The 24,625-nt window shown below is 43.1% G+C and overlaps 1 protein-coding gene across 1 annotated transcript; it reads left to right on the top strand.

Annotated features, from left to right (window-relative positions):
• Positions 1-7,521: 7,521 nt before the first annotated feature.
• Positions 7,522-23,835, top strand: LOC112313614 (zinc finger protein 154). Its single transcript, XM_053915650.2, has 3 exons — positions 7,522-8,266; positions 9,522-9,648; positions 20,948-23,835. The coding sequence occupies exons 1-3, from the start codon at positions 7,784-7,786 to the stop codon at positions 22,300-22,302; spliced, it is 1,965 nt and encodes a 654-aa protein (XP_053771625.1). The 5' UTR covers positions 7,522-7,783; the 3' UTR covers positions 22,303-23,835.
• Positions 23,836-24,625: the final 790 nt, after the last annotated feature.

Here is a 24,625-nt window from a genome sequence, read left to right as displayed (position 1 = left end):
CTAAAGGACTTTAGTATTTTAATGAAGACATTAAGTCATTACTCTAAGTCTGTATAACTTTTAAATAAATAATTCCTTTCCTTTTCACCAATCTCTGGCATTGAGAGACGTCTTTCCTGTGGCGGCAGGCAAGGCGAACCTAGTAGGTGGGGGGAACCCCAGAGAGAAAGGGAGTCCTTTTGGTAATAGTATATCATTCACCCCACCTTGGGTCTGTTCTGTAAGAAGACCCGGTCTTAACCTTCTATATCACTACCTTTCTTACACTTTTGCTATCTGGAAACAAACCCAAATAAGTATCCCAACCCCTTACTCCAGCCATCACTCAGTGTTGGGTGAGCCACATTCCCTTGTCCAAAAAGGACGGTATTTCTAATAAACTTTTTCCTCAAGCCTCTGTTAAAGAACTCTTGGCTGTGAGTTCTTTCTCCTTAAGTAGACAAGACACTGGAGGCTTGGGATTGAGATCCACCTTTGGAAATTCACTGCCCACAGCCAGCCAACGTGACAACTGTTACTAAGGTTTTTCATCCAGTGTCACGGTTACAGGACTTTCATCTATTGTGCCAGCTGTCCTTGAAGTTACTTGGTTGAAGTAATTGGTTGATGATCATGATGTAAATCCATTTATTGTTTTGTATACTGCTGATACAGGTCTGAATTCTACCTGATTTTCTCAGGACATCTACATTTATTACATAGGAATCATCTGTAAAGAAAACATTAATTTAAATTTCGTTTACCTTGCATTGCAGTCAGTATATCGAAGGAAGGAAAGGCCATTTTCAATATGTCTTTTGGACAAAGTCTCAATTTCCTTGTGCTGCTGGCCATGGGGACTCCCCTTTCTCCTTGTGTCAGCGGGGAAAATACTGCACCTTGCCTGGGACTGTAGAAGTCCATTACCTGGAAGGGGGAAGGAAGGAGGACTACCTCAGCTTCCCCTTTAGGCTACTGAGAGCTCAGGAAAGGCGTTTCCACTAAGTGCAAGGAATAGGGGCTGAACTTGCGTCTTTCTCCTAGCCGGCATGTTTTTCTTCCTTAAAAGTCATCTCATCTGGTCAGTGGCTCCTGAACGCTGGGTGATGGTAGAGATGCAGGAAAGGGAGGGCAAGAGTTCTTGCCCTCGCTGCAAAACATGGGTCTGAGGCTAGGTGACTCTGCCTAGGGGACCCACACTGGACTGGGTGAGGAACTGCTTTTCATGGACCCCTCCTCCAGTCCCGCCCTACCCATGGCGTCCGATATACCTGCCTGAGCTGAAACCAGGTGAAGTGCGTGCGAGTCCCGGGGCCTGCCCCCTCACCCCACCAAGCCCCACAGCCCAGGTTCAGGCATCTGGGACTGAGGCTCTCGTGGGTAACACCTGGTGTGACAGGTTGAGGGGCCTGCGTGTAAACACGTGCAGGGGGTAGCTGAGCTGGAAGGACCCTGGAACCTGGGGTCCTTCCTATGTCTGCATTAAACAATCTGATGCAGAGAAGCATCTTTTCTGAAAGACAGAAGGGTTGTACCATGATTCGAAGGATCCTTATGGGACTATCCAGTAAGCCAGGACAATAGGGAAACAGACAAATAGCTGAACAAACTGGCTGAGCAATTTACAGCCACATGCACAAGGTCACCTCCCTAGAGGTAATAGCTAGGCCTCGGTTTAGACTTTGCAGCTGCTAGAGAGAATGGAAATTCAAAACAGCCCCAGGGGTTTGGGTCCCAGCAGCTAAAGCAAATGGTGGCTCTATCAACTGAGCTTGGGAAGATGGTGGTAGGTTAATTTTCTTTGAACATATTAGAAGCATTTTCTTTTTCTTTCTTTTTTTTTTGTTATTATTGTTAAGAGTGTCAGAAATTTTTCCCTAAGTGGTGTGGCTCAGTAAGTTGGTCTTCTATCCACAAACCAAAAGGGCACTGATTCAATTCCAGGTCAGAACACATGACTGGATTGTAGGCCAAGTGCCCATTTAGGGGCATCTGAGACACAACTGATCAATGTTTCTCTCCCTCTCTTTCTCCCTCCCTTCTTCTTTCTTTAAAAATAAATTAAAATCTTTAATATAAATAGTCTTAGACATTTCAAAGGACAGGGAGTAGAGACATCAATTGAGCAGCTGAACCCTTAAGTCTGGAAATCAGGGGAGGAGTCCAGGATGGAAACGTGCAAAGGTGGTGGCTCTTTGGGGCACTTCAGCAAAGGAGGCAGAGCTGAGGGAGTGAAGCTGGGTGTGAAGATGTGAAGCAGGCGGAGATCACACAGTGTGTGCACAGCTGGAGGAAGTGTGAGCTCATGGTCCTGAGTACCTGGTGTGGGGACTTAAGGGTGAAGAATAAGCCCATATTTGGCTGTGTCTGAGAGGCATGATGTGGGAGACATGGTGGAATTGCTTAGCAGGAGGGAAGGAGTCCTACAGGCCTGGCCAGCAGTTTAGATGGCATTTATCTGCCCCACACCCCAACCTCCTCTTGTCCTGCCTACTGCTGCTGAGGTGGTAAGAGTGATTAAACGAGACTGTGATGAGACAGCAGGCAGCTCTGGCACCAAGAGTTGCTGTCTTCTCTGAGCTGAGGTTCCTGAATGGGGTGGACATGGGTAAGCTTTGTATGGAGTAAGTGTGCATGTACTCAGACTGTTCCAGATTCATTTGTACTCATTCTGACAGGTTGCTGTGACCCTTGAGGATGTTGCGGTGTATTTCTCCTGGGCAGAATATGCCTCCTTGATGAGGCTCAGAGATGCCTGTACCTTGATGTGATGCTGGAGAACTTTGCTCTTATATCTTCACTAGGTAAAACTCTTCTTTAGCACCCCTGTGCCCCATCCCCCCTTCCCTCAGGCTTGCAGTTTGCTTCTCCTATCCTAAACTCTAAAGGTCCTGGCCAGATTTGTACCCAGGAAGCAATGAACAGCAGCAGCTGGTGTTGGACTCATCCCAGATCCTGTCTCCAGGGGTCTTTCTCTCTGCCTCATTGCCCCAAACTTTAGTAAATGAGCTCTCACCTTAAAGAAAATACCGTCACACTCTCCAGTGACCTGGACTGGGCTTTGCATGTCCCCCATGCCCTTCATTCCTCAGGGGTTGCTCTGTCCGCACATGCGGACTGTGTACAGTTTGGTTTTCCAGATTTCTGGGTAGGTCTTGTCCTTGGCAGGGCTGCTTTGTTCGCACTGCCCCCTTCTCTCCCTGCTGCCCCAATACCTGCTGTACTGAACTCTTAGGGAAGGATTCGACCTCAGTAGTATTGCTGGAAACCTAATAGATTTCACCTTGATTAGTGAGGAGACCCATTTTTTATATTCCTCGTGATCATTTCTACAGCAGACGAATGTTTGTTGATTGTTAGAGACAAGAAGGAAAGGAGGGGGAGAGAGAGAATGAGAGGGAGAAATATTCAATGTGAGAGAGAAGTATTTACCTGTATCTGCCTGCCATGTGCACCCCAAGCGGGGATGGAAACTGCAACCTAGGTATGTGCCTTGACCAGGAACCAAACCTGCAAGTTTTTGGTGCACAGGACAATGATCTAAGTAACTGAGCCACCTGGCCACGGCTGGATAAAATATTTTGTCTATGTTTATTTGTTGTATTTTGTCTAAAGTGTAGTCTGAGTTCAATAATTACTTAATGCTTTTGAACAGGATGAGCTACCCATTTTTGAAAGAGGAATATTTGTCTAGGGCTGTTGGGTTGCGTTTTCTGATTTAAGATCTCATATTGTTCGATTAATGTTCCTAGGTGCTCGTTGGTGGGGTACATAGTAATTAAAGTTGTTATCCTCTTGATGAATTGACTTCATTGTCATTTTAGGATGACCTATTCCCCTTTTGATAGTGTTTGAGGTTGTTTTTTGTGTGTGATAAATATTGGCTACTCCTGTTCTCTTTGGTTATATTTGCATGAAATGTTTATTACATCTCTTTATTTTCATATACATATGTCTCTGAGCAATCTGTATGTACTCCTTGGAGAAGTGTCTTTTCATTGGGTTCTTTGTCTTCCTGGTGTAGAGGCGTATGAGTGCTGTATGTATTTTGGAAATCAAACCCTTTCCTAATGTTTCATTTGGAAATATGTTCTCCCATATAGTCAGTTCCCTTTTCATTTTGATGATGGTTTCTTTTTTAAAAATATATTTATTTATTTATTTATTTATTTATTTTTAGACAGGGGAAGGGAGGGAGAAGAAAGGGAGAGAAACGTCAATGTGTGGTTGCCTGTTGTGCGCCTCTACTGGGGACCTGGCCTGCAACCTAGGCATGTGCCCTGACTGGGAATTGAACCATTGACCCTTTGCTTCTTAGTCCAGTGCTCAATCCACTGAGCCACACCAGCCGGGGCTGATGATGGTTTCTTTAACCATGCAGAAATTTTTTAATTTGATGTAGTCCAATTTGTTTATTTTTTCCTTCTTTTCCCTTGCCCTAGTATTTATTGCATTTTTTTTTTTTTTGAAGACTCAACACATTTGCCATTTTATGGTGGGTGATTAAGGAGTGCACCTGCCCACGCTGTGCTGAATGTTCAGCAGTTTTTGACCAAAAATGGCATGACTCCTATGTCCCACCCTCGCCACGTCCAGTTCCAGTACGGTCAACCATGTTGTCTGACAAAGTCCAGACATGGGGGATATGTCTTCAAAGAAGCGTATCCTGGCCTGGAGGATGTGGCATTACTTGGGATCTGTGTGTGATTTTGTTCTTTCTCTTTCTTGGAATCTTTATTTTTACTGCCTTAATCATCTGGAACCTCCTGGAAATGATCACCACTCTTAGAATTGACCAGCAGCTGACACAAACAGGATATAATCAGACCAATGCATCTCTGGTCAACAAATCCCTGAATGTCTAAAAGTCGTTAGAGTAACAGCCCCTCCTTTACCTTAAATAAGAATATATATCAATTAGACAGCCATAGAAATAAGAAAAGCTGGTTAGCTATTAAGCATATAGAAACAGTTACTATGAAGTTAAAGCTTATAGTACACAGAGAAACATTTTAGACAGAAAAGATAGATAGCTAAGTTAGATATCACAAAGGCCTTATTGCCTCTGCTCAATCTACCGTATACTTTTGCCCTATGAACAATTTCTGAAAATGTCTAATCGTCTGATTTATGACTCTCCTGGTTAAAATAATCTTTGTTCACTATAACTGAATCTATGAAAACTTTGGTCGAAACAGTCCTTGTTTAATATAATTAAATCCATGGAAACTTTCGTACTTTTCCTGGTTACTTTTGTATTGATTTTTCTGCTTAACTGATCATGCTATACACTTGCAAATGTTAATCTATGCTAAAAAGGAAAATATAAAAATCCACTTGTACTTGCCATAAACGAGTCAGTGCTTCACCTGCCTCTGAGCTGTGTAGTTGCCTGATCTCCACGCGCCGACGCCTCATAGCACCTTTGGGACCCCCTGGACTCTGCTGTGGCTGGACAGCGGCACACCCTCCCTATTCACCCAATCTTGCCCTGAGTGACTTATTTTTGTTTTTGTTTCCCCGAATGAAAAAAGTCCTCAATGAGAACATTTGGCCTTGGTGGAAGACGTGAAACAAGCATGGCAGAAGCACTTAAAAGCCATCAAAATCAATGAGTTCAAAAGTGTTTAAGCAGTGAAAAAAAAATCTTGATAGGTGTATTGCATCAAATGGAGAGTTCTTTGAAGGTGACTGAACTTTCAACATGTAAGAATAAATACATAACTTTTTATAAATAAATTCTGGAGGGTGTTTTTGGGCTCCCTCTCATATATCTCTCTGCCTCTCAGTATTTTTTTTTTTCCCAAGAGGATATTAAATCCTTTAATGATTACACATGATAACGGGTGCTACACAAACTTCATTCCCATTAATAATTTTATCTGGTACCGTAACTAAATTTAGCCATGATGTATAGGATATGTAAACTATCATTAATAAACAAACTAACTCCCTGACTCTGCTTGGGTGAACCTTTTAGTAGTGAACTCAAGGTCACAACACAGTAACTATCAGTTCAAATACAACAAGGTCTGTGAAGATAATGGTTTATGTGTCCATGCAGATTTTAAATGTATTTCAAATGGAACCTAGCATCACCCTGAAGGAATTCTATATAACTTCACACTATTGGTGTTATTTATCAAGATGGCTTCAGAGTAGAGTACCTTTACACAGAACATTTAACACACACACACACACACACAGACACTGGATGGTATGGCTCACTGGATTGAGCACTGGTCATTGAACCAAGAGGTCACCAGTTCCATTCCTGTTCAGGGCAAATGCTTGAGTTGCAGTCCAGGTCCATGGTTGGGGGCACATGAGAGGCAATTGATCGATGTATCTCTTACATGTAGATGTTTCTCTCCATCTCTTTCTCTGTCCCTTCCCCTCTCACAAAATAAATAAATAAAATCTTTAAACACACACACACTCACACACTTAGCTATGACTCCCTCCTGTGGTTCAGTGGGGTGGGCTGCTATTTTCCTACTAAGCGAAAGGTTGCAAGTTAGATTCTCAGGGCACTTCCTGAGGTTTCAGATTCCATTCCTGGTCAAAGCGCATGCCAGAGGCAATAGATTAGTGATTCTCTATGGCATTATACAATGAGCATTATTTAAATAGGCAGAAGAGAAAATGCTCTATGAAGCCCGAGAACATGTAAGTTTCAAAGGGTGGTAAATAAAGAACACTGAGTTCTTTAGAGTTCTAAGTTCTATCTGAGTTCTAAGATATGAGAGAATGAACTTGAGCTATGGCTTTGCTGGAACCTTGGCTACCATGAAATTCTACTTTCTCCAAAGTGTGGGTCCTTTTCATTCCTGAGAACTTAAGGAAAATTAGTGAGCTGAGAAAAATATAATAATGTGTGAGCCGAGAAACTTAGAAGTATTGAAGGAAATCCATGATATCATGTTTCATTTCTTCAACAATCATTTACTAATTATCTCATCCTCTTCAGAGGAAACTTAGGCCTAAGGGAAGGTGTGGTTGATGTAATTTGACTCCATGGTGAAGGGTTAAAGGGAGTTTGAGAATTCCCCCTGTTTATGCCTGAGCTGTGACCTTCATTGGAAAAGCAAAATATAGTGCTGTCTCCCAGGGAGAACTGGCCCTTCTCCCAGAGGGAAGTTAGTCAAAATTCACACCAGGCCCTTGGTGTATAGACACATTTGTCTAAAACATATTTAATCATAGCCCCCAAAGTGAGCCTTTGAATCCCACCAGAAGGACGCTTTCCCACATGAACCCTGACCATTGCTGCCTCTGGGGCTTCCCTGGTGTCTGTTCCGCGTAGGTGATTTCCCGTCTGGTGATGTATGCTCTATTCTTGCTTTTCTCTTTGTTCCCGCTTAATAAAGCGCTTAAATATTCACCCTTGACCTTTATTTTCTGCGAATCTGAATCTCCAAATCAAGTGGCCACGATCTCAAAGGTGCCCCTTAACGGCACACACGGCCAGGTTACTGGGCAAACTGAAGAAATTACCTTCACCCTGACGTGCTCAGCGGCCCTCTCACTCAAGGTCAAGAGGTCAAAGTCAGAGTTGTGCCCCTTGTCAAAGAGTTTGGACCAGACTCTCTGTATCACTGTATCCCAGAAGAGAGTGGACACAGCTCATGAAGAAGACATATGCCACATGGCGTGACTCAAGAAGAGACAGGATGCCTGGAGGTCAGAAGTGGCAGGTGCTGAAGAAAGATAGGCAAAACCTACAGCTAAACACAAAACAAAGAAACAAACAGAAAAAACCGTGCAAGCACAACACAGACTACCTCGCCCAAGACATGAAGAAATGATGTTCACTGAGGCGCGACAGAGCGCACCTTGCACTCTGCATGCTCGTTGGGGTGGGGGGGGGGTGTCCGCAAATCCACTGCTGGAGTCCGCTGAGGACCCTGATGGTGCCGGCTTCGGAGTGGGAGAACTACAGTCCCCAGAAGGCAGGCGCAGAACACTGCCATTCGGACCCCAAAAGCCTCGAAGACGCATTTCCGTGTGGGCGCCACTGCGGGGCAGGACTTCCGCGCCTTCAGGCGGCGGGCATTTCCTCTTCCCTTGTTTCCTCGATACGCGGTGGGCATCTGGCGGTCGCGATATGAAAAAGAAAAGACGTGAGCGCAGTGGTCGCTGCAGCAGGCACGAGGCCCCGCGGCGAGGCTCTGGTGAGCGGGGCCGGGGCCGGGCCGGGAGCCCCGACGCCCAGGGCAGCCTGCTGGAGCCGCCGCTCCGCGCGCACGGTCGGATGGCGGCGGCCGCGCCGGGGCGCCAGGCGGAGGTGAGTGCGCGTACCTGGGCACCGCCCGGGCCGCGGGGTGGTGGGTCCTGAGACGCTCGTGGGTGACACCTGGTGTGACCAGCAGGGAGTGGGACAGGCTGAGGGGCTGACGGCGGTTTTCTTCCTGAACCTCTAACACACCCGGGCCGCCCCTGCCCTGGCACCTTCCTAACACTTGGGTTTGTCAGACAACCTTCTGGTCCTTGACTGGCCTGGGGTCACTTTGAATAAGAAATCAGTGCGAGACTGAAGCAAGTTTTACTCAGGCAGAAAAAAAGGAAGAGGCCCGTGTGGTCGCCTCTGAAGAAAGCAAAACGTGTGCCTCCGAGTGGACTCGGGCCAACAACTGGAGAGAGAGGAGTGAGTTCTTGGTATTTTGTGCGTTTCCCAGGGTAGGTAGGGGCTTTGTCTTCAAGCTTCCTGGTGGGAAACTGGGTCGGCCCTCGGGGTGGGGCAGGGCCTTGTAATTTCCACTTCTGTGATGGCCACAGGAGCTTCCTGCCTTTCAGTGTTTCGCTTTTAGAGAGAGGGAAAGAGAAGGAACAAGAAAGGGAGAGAAACACCACTGCGTGGTTGCCTCTGGGGCGCCCCCTCCTGGGGACCTGGCCTGCAACCCAGGCATGTGACTTAGACTGTGAATCCAACCAGCCACCCTTTGGTTTGCACGCAGGTGCTCAATCCACTGAGCCACACCAGCCAGGGATTCCCTGACTTCTTCCTGTCCTGTCTCAGTTGTACTGGATCGTTCTGAAATCTCTGAGACTCTCTGGAAGCCATATGCTAAGTTCATGGGTGATTTCTGAGACATGCCTGTGGTGTGGAGCAGGAGGTGGCAGAGCTGAGGGAGTGAGCCTGGATGTGAAGGAGGTAGAGATCACACAGTGTGGTGTGCACAGCTGGAGGATGTGTGAGCTCATGGTCCTGGGTACCTGCTGTGGGGATTTAAGGGTGAAGCATAAGCCTACGTTCGTCTGTGTCTTGGAGGCATGATATGGGACTCAGTCAAATTGCTTGGCGGGATGGAGGGGGCCCTGAGCTTTACTCCTATTTATCTGTGGCACATCCCATCCCTGCTGCTTTGCTGAGGGTGGTGAGCCTGGTTAATGAGACTGCTGAGACAGAAGGCAGCACTGGGGCCAAGGACTGGTGTCTTCTCTGAACTGGGGCCTCTGGAGCGGTTTGGCCATGGGGAAGGGTAGGATTGCAGAGTCCAGAAGACAGACTGTTCCAGATTCATTTGCATTCATTCTGACAGGATAGGGTGACCTTGGAGGATGTTGCCGTGTATTTCTCCAGGACAGAATGGCAGCTCCTTGATGAGACTCAGAGACGCCTGTACCTCGATGTGATGCTGGAGAACTTTGCTCTTATATCTTCCCTGGGTAAGACCCTCAACCTCTTCCCGTGACCTTGACTGGGGTTTGCATTTCCCCTTGCCCTCTCTTCCCTAGGGTGGGCTCTGTCCTCACATGTGGGCTGTCAGCACTGCTTGTTTAGCCTGTGTTCTGGGAAGATCCTGCACTTGGCAGGGCTGGTCTGCTTGTAGTGCCCTGGACTCTCCCTACAGCCCCAATTCCTGCTTTACAAAACCCTCATAGGGAAGGATTTGAGGTGAGTAGTATTGCCAGGAGCCTAAGGGATTCCACCTTCATTAGTGAGGAAAAGCATTTTTTATCTTTCTCTTTGTCAATTTTACATAAATTTTTGGAAAATGTCTATACCATTAGTCTTGCTTTTAACCATATTTTTGGGCTAGTGATTAGTCTTTTTCTTTTCATCTTTATGTATTGATTTTTAGAGAGACAGAGAAAAACATTGATTGTTACTCCACTTAATCTCGCTGCAGCCCCAATACTGAACCAATACAGAACCAATACAGCCCCAATACAGAACCCTCTACTGATTGCATTTACTGATTGATTCTTGTGTGTGTTCTGATCAGTGATTGACCCTCAAGCTTGGGGTATCAGAACCTCGCTCTAAGCAACTGAGCCACTAGGCCAGGATAGGCTAACTTTGTATATTTTATCAATCAGTTTCTTAGGTGGTTCAGGAACATGTTTGTTTTGCACTTTGCTTTATTCTACTTCACAGATACTGAGTTTTTTTTACAAATTAAATATTTCAATCAGCAAGTCTGCTGCCATTTTAGGAAGGTGACATGCTGGTTAGCAATTTTCAGCATTGAAATATTTTAATTAAGTTATGTAGTATTTTTTATACAAAGCTATTGTGTTAATAGATTGCAGTCTGATGTAAACATAACAATTTTATTCATTGAGAAATCAAAACATTTTTGTATCTTTTTTTCTGCTTTTTGTTCAACTGAACTGAAAATATTTCCTTCTTTTTTATAAAGCTTTTATTTATTTATTTTCGGAGAAGGGAATGCAGAGAGAAGAGAGGGAGATAGCAGTAGGTGGTTGCCACTTGTGTGCCCCGCACTGGGGACCTGGCTCACAATCCAGGCATGCACCCCAGACTGGGAATCGAACTGGCAACCCCTTGATTCACAGGCCGACCCTCAATCCACTGAGTCACACCAGCCAGGGCAGAACCTATAATATTTCCAGGAAATACCTTTACGTGGTTTCCAAGTATTTTTTCCCATCCGGTAAATATGCTTTTCTGCCACGGTCTGGCCGCAGCTGGGTCCAGGGGTTCCTGAAAGGTGGGTAAGGCATCGGTGATGGGAGACAGACGACAACACGACTCAGAGAACGGTAAAGCTCAGTTCCGTTTATTGCAAGTACAAACAGGTTTTTATATTTTCATTTTAGGCAGTGATTAACATTTGCAGTTAGGCGAAACAGAAAAATTTACCCGGATATCAGGTCACGCTAGTCTAGTGACCTTTTAAATCAGACAATTAAAAATAGCTATATGTATAGAGTTTGAATGTCTTATTGTTTATTAAAGTTCTCAGAATTTGTCATGGGGCAAAAGGATATGCTAGATTGAGTAGAGGTTATAGGAAATTTATTATAAGGCCTTTGTGATGTCTAACTTAGCTATCTTTTCTGTCTAAAATGTTTTTCTAAGTACTATGGACTCTGACTCCCTGGTAATTGTTTCTCCATGCTTAGTTTGTAATAGCTAACCAGCTTCTCTTATTTCTTTGCCTGTCTAATTCTAATTGCTATATTTTTCTATTCAAGGTAAAGGAGGGGCTGTTCTCCACCAACTTTTAGACATTCAGGGACTATTTCATTAGAGGGGATTTTGTTCTCTGGTGAAGAAATTATTTTGTACAACTTTTTTGGAATTATGAGAATCAATGAACCTGAAATACAGGTGTCTAAGAATCCCACCACCTTTTGATTACCAAAACAAACATGTGAGGAGGGATAGACAGGAAATCCAACCACAGTAAACCTATTGACCTAAAAGGTGATAGACAGTTTTATTAGATTTTGTAGGGTACAGGCCATTCTTGACTTTCTCATATCTTACTCTATTTCTGTTTGGATAGTTCAGAGAGTTCTTTTATGGGAACAGTCGGGGATAGTTTCTTACTCAGGTTTATAAACACATTGTTTAAACAATTTGGGCATGATTCAGTAGTCTGGGGAGAACTAGTTGTCCCGTCAGAATTTCCCTCGAGGTTAATCATCGACTCACTTCGAGCCTCTTTCCCCTCATGGCCTGTTCTAATGGGAATCAAGGTTCAAAGTAAGACCATGAATAATATCAGCAAGGAAGTTACTAAGAGCAATCCCAGGAAAATTACCGCCCCCCCTTTGTATGCCATGTTCTCCTCCAGGAAGATGGATTCCTTGAATTCCTTCTTTCCACATCCGCACCTTGTCAGACAACACGGTTGGAAGAGGACGTGGCACTTTTCATTTTGTTAATTGCTGTCGTACTGTGCAGAAGGTAATTAGTTTGTTGTAGTTCAGATTGTGTATTTTTGCCTGGAGGGTAATGACATATCCAGTAAATTATGGCCAATACAAATGTCCAAAGCTTTTTGTCTAGGTTGTCTTGAATGAGTTTTTTTTTTTTCAAGATTTTAATTTTTTTCCTTTTAGAGAGAGGGGAAGGCAGGGAGAGAAAAATAATGTTTGGTTGCCTCCCATGTGCCCTACACCAGGGGCCCGACTCCCAACCCAGGCATGAGCCCTGACCAGGAATCTAACCGACGACCCTCATGTTCCCAGATGGGGCACTCAGTCCCCTGAGGCACACCAGCCAGGGTGTCTTGAAGGAGTTTTAAAGGTTTTGGACTGATTAATTTTTTAATCATTTGGGAACTAACTTTTATCAGTGGTGTCCAGTTTTGTTGTTTTACATGTGAGTGCCCAGTTATCCCAGCATCATTCATTGAAGAAACTATGTTTTCTATCATATGTGTCTTTCAGTTTTTGTCAAACTTGAATGGAAATTTGTGCCTGGGTTTATTTTTGCGTTCTCTATTCCTGTCCTCTTGGCCTGTGTTTATGACAATAACACACTGTTTGGTGGCTTGGGCTTTGTAATACCTTGAAGTCGGGAAGTGTGATGCCTCTAGATTATTGTTCTTGCTCTAGATTGCTTTTGCTATTCGAGGTCTTTTGAGGTTTCCTACATTTCAGGATTCTTTTTTTAAGAACTTTGTTTAAAATACCATTGGAATTGTGATCAAAATTGCATTTAATCTGTAGATTGCCTTGGGGAGTATAACATTTTAACAATATTAAATCTTGAAATCCAAGAACACAAGATGTCTTTTCATTTATCTGTGTTTTCTTCCACCTCTTTGATCAATGTCCAGTAGGGTTCAGTGTGCAGACTTTTCACCCGAATGGTTGAATTGATTCCTGCGTCTTTTCTTGCTTTTGATGCTGTTGTAAATTTGTTTACTTTCTTAATAACCCATTCAAAGATTTTATTGTCTGTGCATAAATACCGAACTGATGTTCATTCTGTATCCCGTATCTTTATTGAATTTATTAATTTCAGAAGTTTGCAGTAAAATGTTGATAATTTTCTGTATGTTGGGCCATGTCATCGGCAATGTCTCCTAATGTTGCTTTGTGGTTCTTAGTGCCAGGTGTACTGTCCCAAAAAGGAGCTCTTTATTTTCTTTGCTAACTTTGGGTTTAGTTTCTTCTTGTTTTTCTAAGTTCTTGAGGTGCAAGTTTAGGTGGTTGATTGGAGATCTTTTATCTCAAGGTGGCATTTATCGCTACAAAATTTGGTGTTAGAATGTATTTTCTGCTGCACATACATAAGCTTTGGTATTTGTGTTTCACTTCCTTTGCCCCTAGATATTTTTTGAGTTACTGCATTTTTTTCTCTGACCCTCTCTTTGTTCAGGAGTGTTGTGTTTAATTTCATCATCATTGTAAATACTCCATCGTTCTTAACGCTAACATTAATTTCTAGTTTTATACCATTTCAACCAGACAAGACACATGATGTATTTCTACTGAAAGTTCAATACTTGTTTCTTGACCTAACATATGACCTACATAGAGATTGTTTCTTGTGCCTTTGACTAGAATACATCCTCTGTTGTATTTGGATGGAATGTTCTGTAAATATTTATTATATTGTAAAGTATAGTCAAACTTCAGTGATCCCTTACTGCTTTCAGATGGGATGATCTAGTTATAGTTGAAGGGGGATGTTACAGTTCCCTAATGATGTTGGACTAATACTGGGTTTCGTTTTTTACCTTCAGGTCTGATATTATTTCCTTAATAATTTTTTTAAAGATTCTATTTATTTATTTTTAGAGGGGAAGGGAGTGAGAAAGAGATGGAGGGAAACATCAAGGTGTGGTTGCCTCTTGTGCGCCCCCAACTGGGGATGTGGCCTGCAACACAAGCACGTGCCCTGAAAATCAACCAGGACACCTTGCTCTGCAGGCTGGCACTCAATCTAGTGAGCCACGCCAACCCACAGGGGCTCTTTCCTTAATAATCTTAACATATGTTATTGGATGCTTAATACTTAAAATTGTTGTCCTCTTTTTTTTTTCAGTGTGGTTCATTTTATCATTTTTAATTTTATTTAATTATTTTTACAGAGAGTGGAAGGGAGGGAGAAAGAGAGGGAGAGAAACATCAGTGTGTGGTTACCTTTCACGTGGCCCCCATTGGGGACCTGGCCCATCACCCAGGCATGTGCCCTGGCTGGGAACTGAACTGGCGACCCTTTGGTTCTCAGCCCAGGCTCAGTGCACTGAGCTACACCAGCCAAGGCTGTCCTCTTTTTTCTTTTTTCTTTTTTAAGATTTTATTTATTTACTTTTAGAGAAAAGAAAAGGTAGGGAGAAAGAGAGGGAGATAAACATCAATGGGTGGTTACCTCTTATGGGCCCCCTGCTGGGGACCTGGCCCACAACCTAGGCATGTGCCCTGACTGGGAGTGGACCTGGAAATCCTTTGGTTTGCACACGGCACTCCGTACGCTGAGCCACACCAGCCAGGGCAAATTGTTGTCTTTTTGATGAATTGACCACTTACCATTCTGTGATGACCTTTACCTTTTGTGTCAGTGTATGAGGTTGTCTATTTTGTCCGAGAAAATTTTAGCTGCTCCTGTCCTCTTCTGGTTTTATTTCCAAGAAATATGTTTGCCTTGTTTTTCTTTCAGGCTATTTCTGTCCATAAAGGTTTAGGGAGTCTCTTGCAGGCAGCATATATTGTTTTTTTTTTTTTTTAATCTTTTCAGTCACTCTATGTCTTTTGATTGGAGAGTTTGTTGAAGAAACTATTAGCCATTTTTTATTGGTTTCTGGCACTTTTGTAGTTTCTTTGTCTTTTTGTCTCACTGTGATCCTTTGTGATTTCATCATTTTTTATAGTGGTGTGCTTAAACTCCTTTCTTTTTTGTGTATCTATTACATAGGCATTTGCTTGTGGTTTCTGAGAAACTTAGCTAAAAGAACTAATACACTCAACACTGTATTTTCTCTTGATGGCAGCTTCAATTGCATACAAAAATTCTACCCTTTGACTCTTCACCACACCACCCCTTTGTATGTTTTTGATGTCACAATTCACATCTTTATATTGTCTATCTGTTAAGGTTCACAATGTTAGCTGTGTTGTTTTTACTCCTTTTAAATTTTAACCTTTATGATAGTGTTTTAAGTAATGTACATTGCACCAATGCAGTCTTGCTATGTTGTGAATTTAATTCCATTCTCAGATTTAGTTGCTTTTTTTTATATATTCATGTTTCTGTTAAGTATTCTTTCATTTCGAGATGAAGAACTTCCTTTGGGATTAATGAGGGTGTTTTTTAAATTACAGTTTATTGTTAATGCTATTACAGTTGTCCCAGTTTTTCCCTTTTTGTCCCCCTCCACTCAGCACCCCACACTCCCTCAGGCAATTCCCCAACCATTGTTCATGTCCTTGGGTCATGCATATAAGTTCTTTAGCTACTTCTTTCCTATACTGTACTTTACATCCCCATGGCTATCTGTAACTACCTATTTGTACTTTTTAATTCCCTCACCTCTTTACCCATTGTCCTTCCCCCAGTACACACCCCCCCCCCCCCCCCCCCCCCCCCGCCTTCTGGTAACCATCTAAAAGCTCTTTGTATCCATGATTCTGTCTCTAGTCTTTTTGTTTGCTTAGTTTTTTAAATTCAATTTTTGTTAGATAAGTATTTTTGCCATTTTATTGTTTATAGTTTTGATCTCCTTTTTCTTAAATAAGTCCCTTTAATATCTCATATAATAATGGTTTGGTGATGATGAACTCCTTTAGTTTTTTTCTTCTCTGAGAAGCTGTTTATCTGCCCTTTGATATCTTTGCTGGGTAGAGTGATCTTGGCTGTAGGTCCCTGCTTTTCATGACTTTGACTATGTCGTGCCAGTCCCTTCCAGCCAGCTAAGTTTCTTCTGAGAAATCAGCTGGCAGTCTTATGGGAACTCCCCTGTAGGTAAGTAACCACATTTCTTTTGGTGCTTTTAACTTCTCTCTTTATCTTTAACCTTTGGCATTTTCATTATGATGTGTCCTGGAGTGGGCCTCTTTATATCCATCTTGTTTGGGACTGTCTCTGCATCCTGGACTTGCATATCTATTTCCTTCACCAAATTTGGGGATTTTTCTTTCATTATTTTTTCAAATAGATTTCCAGTTTCTAGCTCTCTCTCTTCTCTTTTGGGCACCCCTGTGATGAGAATGTTGGACCTCTTGAAGTTGTGCCAGCGGCTGCTTATACTGTCTTCTTTTCTTTCTTGGATTCTTTTTTCTTCGTTTTCTCTGATTGGCTGTTTTTGCTCCCTTATGTTCCATATCATTGATTTGATTCTGGGCTTCATCCATTCTATTATGGTTTCCCTATAAATTGTTCTTTATTAGTGTATCCTTCGTTACTGACTGGATCTTTTTTATGCTGTTGAGATCCTCACTAAGTTCCTTGAGTATCCTTATAACCAGTGGGGTTTTTTTTGTTTTTTTATATAACCAGTGTTTTGAACTCTGCATCTGATAGATTATCTTCATTTCATTTAGTTCTTTTTCTGGAGTTTTGATCTATTTTTTCATTTAGAGCCCAAGGGTGTCCAAGTGTTTGGCGTCTCTGGGCTACACTGGAAGAAGAGTTGTCTTGGGCCACACATTAAATACAAACACTAATGAAAACAGATGAGCCAAAAAAAAGGTCAGAGATATAACAGATTTTGTGTTGGGCAACATGCAGCCCACAGGCCACTGTTTGGACATCCCTGAATTTCGGGCCATGTTTCTTTGTCTCCTTGTTTTGGCAGCCTCCATGTATTTGTTTCTATATATTAGGTAGAGCTGCTTTGACTCTGTGTCTTGGTAGTATGGTCTAATGTAGGAGGTGTCCTGTAGGGTCCAATGGCCCAGCGTCCCCTATCACCCAAGCTGGATACTCAACGTGTACCCTCTCTGTGGGCTGAGTACAACCTCCTTTTGTAGCTGAACCTTGGTTGCTGTTAGCAGATCAATGGGAGGTATTTACCTAAATCAGTCAGCTGCAAGGATTGTCTGTGACCACTGACCACCAATATCTGTCCTACATGGAGAATCAGCCGTGCCGGGGAGGGTGGTGGTGCTCTGACATGGCCTGAAGCTGTCCACTGGGTGATCTGTCCCTGGCGTTTCCCAGGTGGTGCAGGTCAAACTCAGCCCCCCCTGTTTTTTGTTCAAGGTCATGCTGCCTGAGCTATAAAGCAATATGAGATGGCTGCTACTTGTGTTGGGCTTGGAGATTCCCAGGTGACGCCAGGATGTGAATCTAGGCTGGCTGGTTCTATTTCCGAACCCGGGGCTCACTGATACCAGCTCTTGCTTGTTTGAGAGGATTTAGGAAGTTGTGAAGCATGTGCCAAGACCAACCATTCATATGGTAAAGTTGCTTGGGTGAGCCCATAAGTTGGATGGGGCAGAGTCTCTGGGAATCTCCAAGTCAGGTCAGGCAGTGTTAGCCAGGTTGACGGAGTCTTAGATACAGCACGAGCTTGCTGGCTTTGTGGCAGGAGGGTTTAGCAAAGGAACAGTGGCATCTGCTCACCTTAATGTCAGACACCTCAGTTTCTCCCAGTATACCATTGGTGCCTTTTAAGCTGCTACCCTGGTGCTGGAGCTCAGAGGGACTGCGGCTGAGTAGGTGGGTCCGTGTGTAGGTTCTGTAAGAGGACCTGCTTGGAGCTCCAGCATTTTCTCCACTGTCTCAATTCCCGCTGGATTTTACAGCCAGAAGTTGTGGGGACTTAACCTTCCTGACACTGGAACCCTGCGCTGGGGTCCTGGTGTGGGGCCGGGACTCCTTGTCCCTGAGATATCCCTCCTGAATTTTATCTATCACACATGGGTGTGGGACCAGCCCTTTCTGTGTCTACACCTCTCCTACCAGTCTTCATGGATGCGGTTTCTTTAATTCCGTAGTTGTCAGACTTCCTTTCAACCCAATTTTTGACCATTCTGAGTGATGGTTGTCGTATCTTTTAGTGGTAATTTTGATGTGGTTGTATGAAGTGGCGATCCATGTCTGCCTGTGCAGCCTTCTTGTCCAGATGTTTCTCCTTTGGGATTTCTACTGAGTCAGGCTAAGTGGCAATGAACTTTCTCAGCTTTGCTTGCCTGGGCATGTCTTTCTTATTTCTGAAGAACAGGTTTTCTAGATAAATACTGTTGGTTTGCAGATTTTTATCTTTTAGTGTTTTTAATATATCACTTCATTTTCTTCTAGCCTTTAAGGTTTTTTCACAGAACTTTACCCATAGCATATGGCTGTGTTTTTTCTGTGAAAAGTGTTTCTATTCTCTCTCTGCTTTCAAAATTTTCTTTGCTTTGCATTTTGGACACTTTTATGATAATGTGTCTTGGTGAAGTCCTACTCCCATTAACCTGTACAGTTACCTCTGAGAAACCACCTGATTATTTGCATGTCTTTCAGATTTGGGGGGTCAGTCTTCAGGTTATTATTTAAAATCAACTTTCTAATTTATTCTCTTTCTCTCACATTTTTTTTCATTGTTCTCAGCGTTCCTCTGGTTCCTAATAACAAAATGTCTTAGTGTTTTTCACCAAAGGCTACTAAGTTCAAAGCTACCACAAGCACAGTGGCTGTCAAAGGTAATTCCGAGCCGTGTCTTTTGTCCCTCGCAGTCTGCATGTAGCTTTACTCACCCAGTCATCTTCCAGTTTTCTGAGAAGTTTTCTGTTTTTTGCTTTTTACATTCCTGGTTGCCTTTAATTAAACTCTTTTACCACCGTGCCCCCACCCCCTGCCCAGGACTGTTTTTGTTCGTGGATAGCTGTGCACTTGGTCATGGAACGGGGATAAATTCTCCTATGTCCTGTTCTGCTATTTTGCTGATGTCTGTCACAGAGATATTTTTGCTAGAGTCTGTTTTGTGCTGTCTTGTTTTATCATAGTTTTATCATCCATCTCTTCAGTTTCTTTCTTAGGATTTCTTTATGCAAATGCCATGGCATCGCTCCACTGCCAGTTAAGGGGAAGAGTCATTTGTGCATCACAGGAGGGGCATGACTCCATCCGTGACAGTGGGCGCAGCAAGGGTTATGCCTTGGTGAATGGCAGTTGATGAGGGTTTGATGCCATGGATTTGTTAAGGTCATAACTAGGAACCCATTTATTTCACAGTGTTTTTTTCCCATTGCTTTCTCACAGCTTAATCTACTTGCCCTTGCATATTGATGACATTTTTCCAACTATTATGTTTCGACAGTTATCATTTAACCTAGGATTCACAGACTATGAATAATTTCCATTTTTCTAAACCCTTCCCCCTGGCAGGTGGGGCTCAGTAGATTGAGTGCCAACTTTTGAACCAAAGGGTTGCAATTTCCATTTCCAGTGTAGGGCACATGCCTGGTTCCCTAAAAAGGGGGCATGCAAGAGGCAACCACACATTGATGTTTTTCTCTCTTCTCCCATCCTTCCCCTCTGTAAAAATGAATAAATAAACAAACAAATAAATAAAAACATTCAAACTCTTCATCTCAACCATTTTTCTCCTTACTATCTCCATCCTTGATCCATGCCTATAGAGCCTCATGTGCACAAATTCAGTTTTTATCATTATTTTTTAATTTCTCACCTGAGGATATGTTTATTGATTTGAGAGAGAGAGAGAGAGAGGTGATAGAGAAACAACAATCAGTTAATCAGTTGGCTTTTGCACCCACCCCAACTGGGGTCAGAGACCACCCTGCAGCCTTTTTGTTTATGCTCCAACCAAGTGGCCACTTCAGCTCAATTTCCCCACCCCTGTACCACCCCAGCCCCAGAGCTATCAGCCTGTTCTCTATCTGTGAGTCTGTCTCTGTTTTGCCTGTAGGTTCACTTTGTTCCTTAGAATCCACATGACTGAAATCATACGATATTTGTCTTTGAGCAGCTTATTTCACTTAATATATTGTTCTCCAGGTCCATCCATGCTGTCATAAGGGGAAAAATCTTCCTTTTTATGGCTGGGTAGTATTCCATGGTGTGTCTGTACTAGATCTTTTTTTCAACTTCAATTTTCTAAAGATTTTTAAATTAGCCTTTAGAGAAAGGGGCCAGGAGGGAGAACAACACCCAAACCACTCACCCACACCAGTCAGGGCAGCACTTACATATTCTTCTATTGACCTGGAACATCATATGCTCTGATGAAACTGATTTTTGTTTGGAACACAAATTACCTCTGTCGATTATATGTGTTTATTTTTAGAGAGAGGGGGAGGGACTGAGAGACATCAATGTGTAGTGGAAACATCAGTTGGTTGCCTTTTGGATGTGCCCCAACTGGGGACCAGGTCTGCAACCCAAACATCTGTCCTGGGCAGGAATGGAACTGCAACATTTCGCTGTGCACGATGACACCAGACCAACTTTGCTAGACCAGCCAGGGCTGCAATTGATTTTTACGGGTTCATGCAGAATGTACAAATTCTTCTACACAGCCTGTCATCACCAGAAGGAAAGGTCCTATTTTCCTTATGAAGGAAAAACTAGTAGGCCCTGCCTCCTTTCTTTGTTTCACATTCTATGTTTATATATTTTTTGGTGAGGTCTCCACCATTTACTGACCTTTGGGGCCAGCCAATATATAACGGCCCTTTCCTCAGTGTAACTCATTGTCTTGAAAACCATTCCATAGGATCATGCCTAGCTGTGACAGATGAATATTTGTGGCTATGATATTCCTTTACTATGTGGTTAGCACGCATTTCAAAAGTATTTTCTTTTTGTCAGGTTGCTGCTGTGGAGCAGAGGATGTGGAGGCTCCCACTGAACAGAACCTTTCTGTACAAGGATCACAGGCAAAGAATCTCAAGATAGCTTTGTCTTCCCAGAAGGGCCACCCCTGTGAGAGATGTGGGCCAGTCTTGAGAGACATTTTCCTCTGGGTTGACCAACAGGGAACACAAGAGAGCCAGAAACTGTTGAGATGTGGGGCCTGTAGAAAACGATTTTATTTCAGAGCAGAGCATCCACAGGAGCAGCATACGAGAGAGAAGGCTTCCATACAAGGTGTGGGCAGGGCCTCGCTTGCGAAGGGCTGCGATTTCAATGTGTCCCAAAAGCTGTTCACTTGTGGGGAGGTTGGGCAGAATGTTTGTACCAGCTCAGGACATGTCCAACAACAAGCTACTTACACCAGGGACAAGCCAAAAGAAATGGGAACATCTGAGGAGGGTTTGCAGAGGAGCAAACGTCACACAGGGAAGGAATGTAAGAAAACCATTGGCTGCAAACGTACACCTGATCCAGGCCAAGCTGTCAAAACTGGAAGACAGTGTTCTGTGTGCCATGGATGTGAAAAATGTTCTCTAGAAATCTCTGGGCTTCATTATCAGAAAGTTCACACAGGGGAAAAGCCACATGAGTGCAGTGAATGTGGGAAAAGCTTAGTTCACTCAGGAGAAAAGCCTCATAGGTGTGGCGAATGTGGAAAATGTTTTAAACAAAGTTCTGAACTCGTTATACACCAGAGAGTCCACACTGGAGAAAAGCCTTATGAGTGTGACAAATGTGGGAAATCCTTTAGCCAATGGGGGAGCCTCATTCAACACCAAAGGATTCACACTGGAGAAAAGCCATATCAGTGCAATGAATGTGGGAAATACTTTACCAGAATATCTGGCCTTCATCGTCATCAGAGACTTCACACTGGAGAAAGGCCTTATGAATGCAGTGAATGTGGAAAATCTTTTAAGAGGAAATGGCACTTTCTCTGTCATCAATATGCTCACACAGAAGAAAGGCCTTATGAGTGCAATGAATGTGGAAAGTTTTTTAAGAGTAAATGGCACGTTCGTTGTCATCAGAAACTTCACACTGGGGAGAAGCCTTATCAGTGCAGTGAATGTGGGAAATCTTTCACTGTAAATTCTGCCCTTCGTTATCATCAGAGAATTCACACTGAAGAAAAGCGTTATAAGTGCAATGAATGTGGAAAATCGTTTATCTGGAGCTCTAGCCTTCTTTATCATCAGAGGATTCACACTGGAGAAAGGCCTTATAAGTGCAGTGAATGTGGGAAATCTTTTAATAGGAAATACCCATTCCGTTGTCATCAGAGAGTTCACAATGGAAAAAGGCCTTAGGAATGCAGTTAAAGTGGAACACCTTATACCACTAGCCATGGCGTCTATTACCATGAGAGGTTTTACACTAGAGAAAGGCATTCAAAGTACAGTGACTATGGGAAATCTTTTTTCATTAGCAGTATAGTTCACTATTCTCAGAAAGCTCCCAGAGGAGAAAGGTCCTATCAGTCCAGTGAATGTGGGAAATCTTTTATCAGAATCTCTGACCTTCATTGTCATCAGACAGTTCACACCGGACAAAGAACTTTTAAAAACAAACTGTTCGCCTGTGGGTATGTTTAATGTTTTGGAGGGAGTGGAAAGGACAGGGCCAGAGAAAATGATGTGAGACAGAAACATCGATTGGTTGCCTCTCCTACCTGCCCCAATGAGGAAATGAACCCAAAACCTGGGCACTGGGCAAGTGCCATGACTCACCACCAACCACTGACCTTTTCTTTGCGGGAGGACCTCCAACCAGCTGAGCCACAGTGGCCAGGGCAACCTCAAGTACTTCTTACAGCAGCATGAATTTTTCCCTTGTTCTTGGAGTATGCCAAGAATTTTGAAGGGAATCGCTTTCAAGAGTTTTTCAAAGGTCCATGTGTTATAACATGTATGATTACATGAGTTAAGTGATGGTCTCTTAGTTGTATGACCAAAGGAGTTAGGGTAAACCATGATTAGTACAGAATCGCCTGCAGAAGAAAGATTTGCGAAGACGCAATGTGCTGCTTCTAAACCTGTCCAGAAACATTTCTGTGAAAAAGACTGCAGTCAGCGTGGACACAAATCTGAGGCTCTCCAGGCATGTTTGTCTTTTGCAGTCCAAGTCACTGTCATTGAAAATTAAGTTTTGTGGATGTCTGTACCCTCTCATATGTTTACCTGAAGACCACTGATGTCTAGACAGAAAAATCAAAGATAAAGAAAAGTGGTATCTATTGTCCAGTGGGGAGGCTTTTGTGACCCATCTAGCATTTCTGCTGATTTAGTTGAATGCCATTCATTGATTGGCATATTTGCTATAACTAAGGGAAGAGTGACCCCGGAGGGCATGAGAATGTGGATTGAATATAGAATCGTCAAATCTATTATCCAAAACATTGGACAGGCAGTAATTTTTTTATTGAAGCATTTTTGAAATGTTTTTATTAGCAAACTATATATGAATGAGAATATGTCATGGAATTTTACTTACGTATTAAGCTGAAACCCTCACCATAATTGTAACACTGACCATATCCGTCCCTGTGTATTTACCTCACATCCTTTTATAACCCCTCTCCCTGCCCTTCACAATTCTCTAACTGACCATTGCTTTCCTCTTCCCTTTAGCGGGTAACTGCATTCCCTAGATTTATATGATGAGAGTAAAAGTTTTTGTGCTTTAATTTATGTTGCATAAATACTTGAAGATTCATTTATGAAATGTTTGTAGCTCATCTTCTGGAAATCTTTGAATTTATCAACATTTGTTTATTCACTTGTTCATGGACATTGGGTTATTTCTAATTTTTGATGATTTAAAATAAAGCTGAGACAAACATTTATGTGTAATTCTTAGTCTCTCATCTCCTGGAATCCCTATGATTCAGATGTTGGCCTGTTTGGAGATGTTCCAGAGTCTTCTTACATGCTACTTGTTTTATGAATTATTGTTTCTTCCTTCAGTTCTGGTTGAATGTTTTCTTCTTCCCTGTCTACCAAATCGTTTATATGAATCCCAGCTTCCTTCCCTTCACTGTTGGTTCCTTGTGGCTTTTTCTTTATTGCACTTACTGTAGCTTTCATTTCTTCCCTTATGTTTTTGCCACACTCAGTGAGTTCTCAGCATCCTGACCACCAGTGTTTTGAACTGCATCTCATAGGTTGGCTATCTCTGTTTTGTTTAGTTGTTTTTCTACAGTTTTGTTTTGCTCTTTCAATTGGGCCATATTTCTCTGTCTCCTCAATTTGGCATCCTCCCTGTGTTTGTTTCTGTGTATTAGGTAGAGCTGGTTTGATGCCCTCTCTTGGTGCACCTGTTAAGTTAATATGGGCGGTACCTTAGGTGCTTGCCAGAGTGGGGCAACCCACTTCTGTGTGTGGAGGAGGGGTCAGGGAGGGGAGAGTGCTCCTGCCTGGCTCCTGGAGGCTTCCCTGGCACTTGCTATGTCTCCAGTCACTTCACCCACTTCCTGTAGGCCGCTGGCACCCTTTCAGTTGTTGCCCTGCTGGTGATGCCCAGAGTGGGTGGGCTTGTATGTGTTCTAAGTCTGTGCGGGCCCTTTAAATGTACTCTCCTGAGAAACCAACAGTTTCTACCACCACACCAACCCCTAAAGGTTTTTTAAGCCAG

The sequence above is a fragment of the Desmodus rotundus genome, chromosome 12 (genome assembly GCF_022682495.2).
Source record: "Desmodus rotundus isolate HL8 chromosome 12, HLdesRot8A.1, whole genome shotgun sequence".
In the NCBI taxonomy this organism is placed as follows: domain Eukaryota; kingdom Metazoa; phylum Chordata; class Mammalia; order Chiroptera; family Phyllostomidae; genus Desmodus; species Desmodus rotundus.
Note: the sequence above shows the minus strand (reverse complement) of the source record. Positions and strands in the feature narration are given on the sequence as shown.

Coding starts and splice junctions, on each gene's coding strand:
- LOC112313614 (XM_053915650.2), top strand. CDS start 7,784: ATGATGTTCACTGAGGCGCGACAGAGCGCACCTTGCACTCTGCATGCT. Junction 8,267..9,521: donor CGCCGGGGCGCCAGGCGGAG/GTGAGTGCGCGT, acceptor TCATTCTGACAG/GATAGGGTGACCTTGGAGGA. Junction 9,649..20,947: donor TGCTCTTATATCTTCCCTGG/GTAAGACCCTCA, acceptor TCTTTTTGTCAG/GTTGCTGCTGTGGAGCAGAG.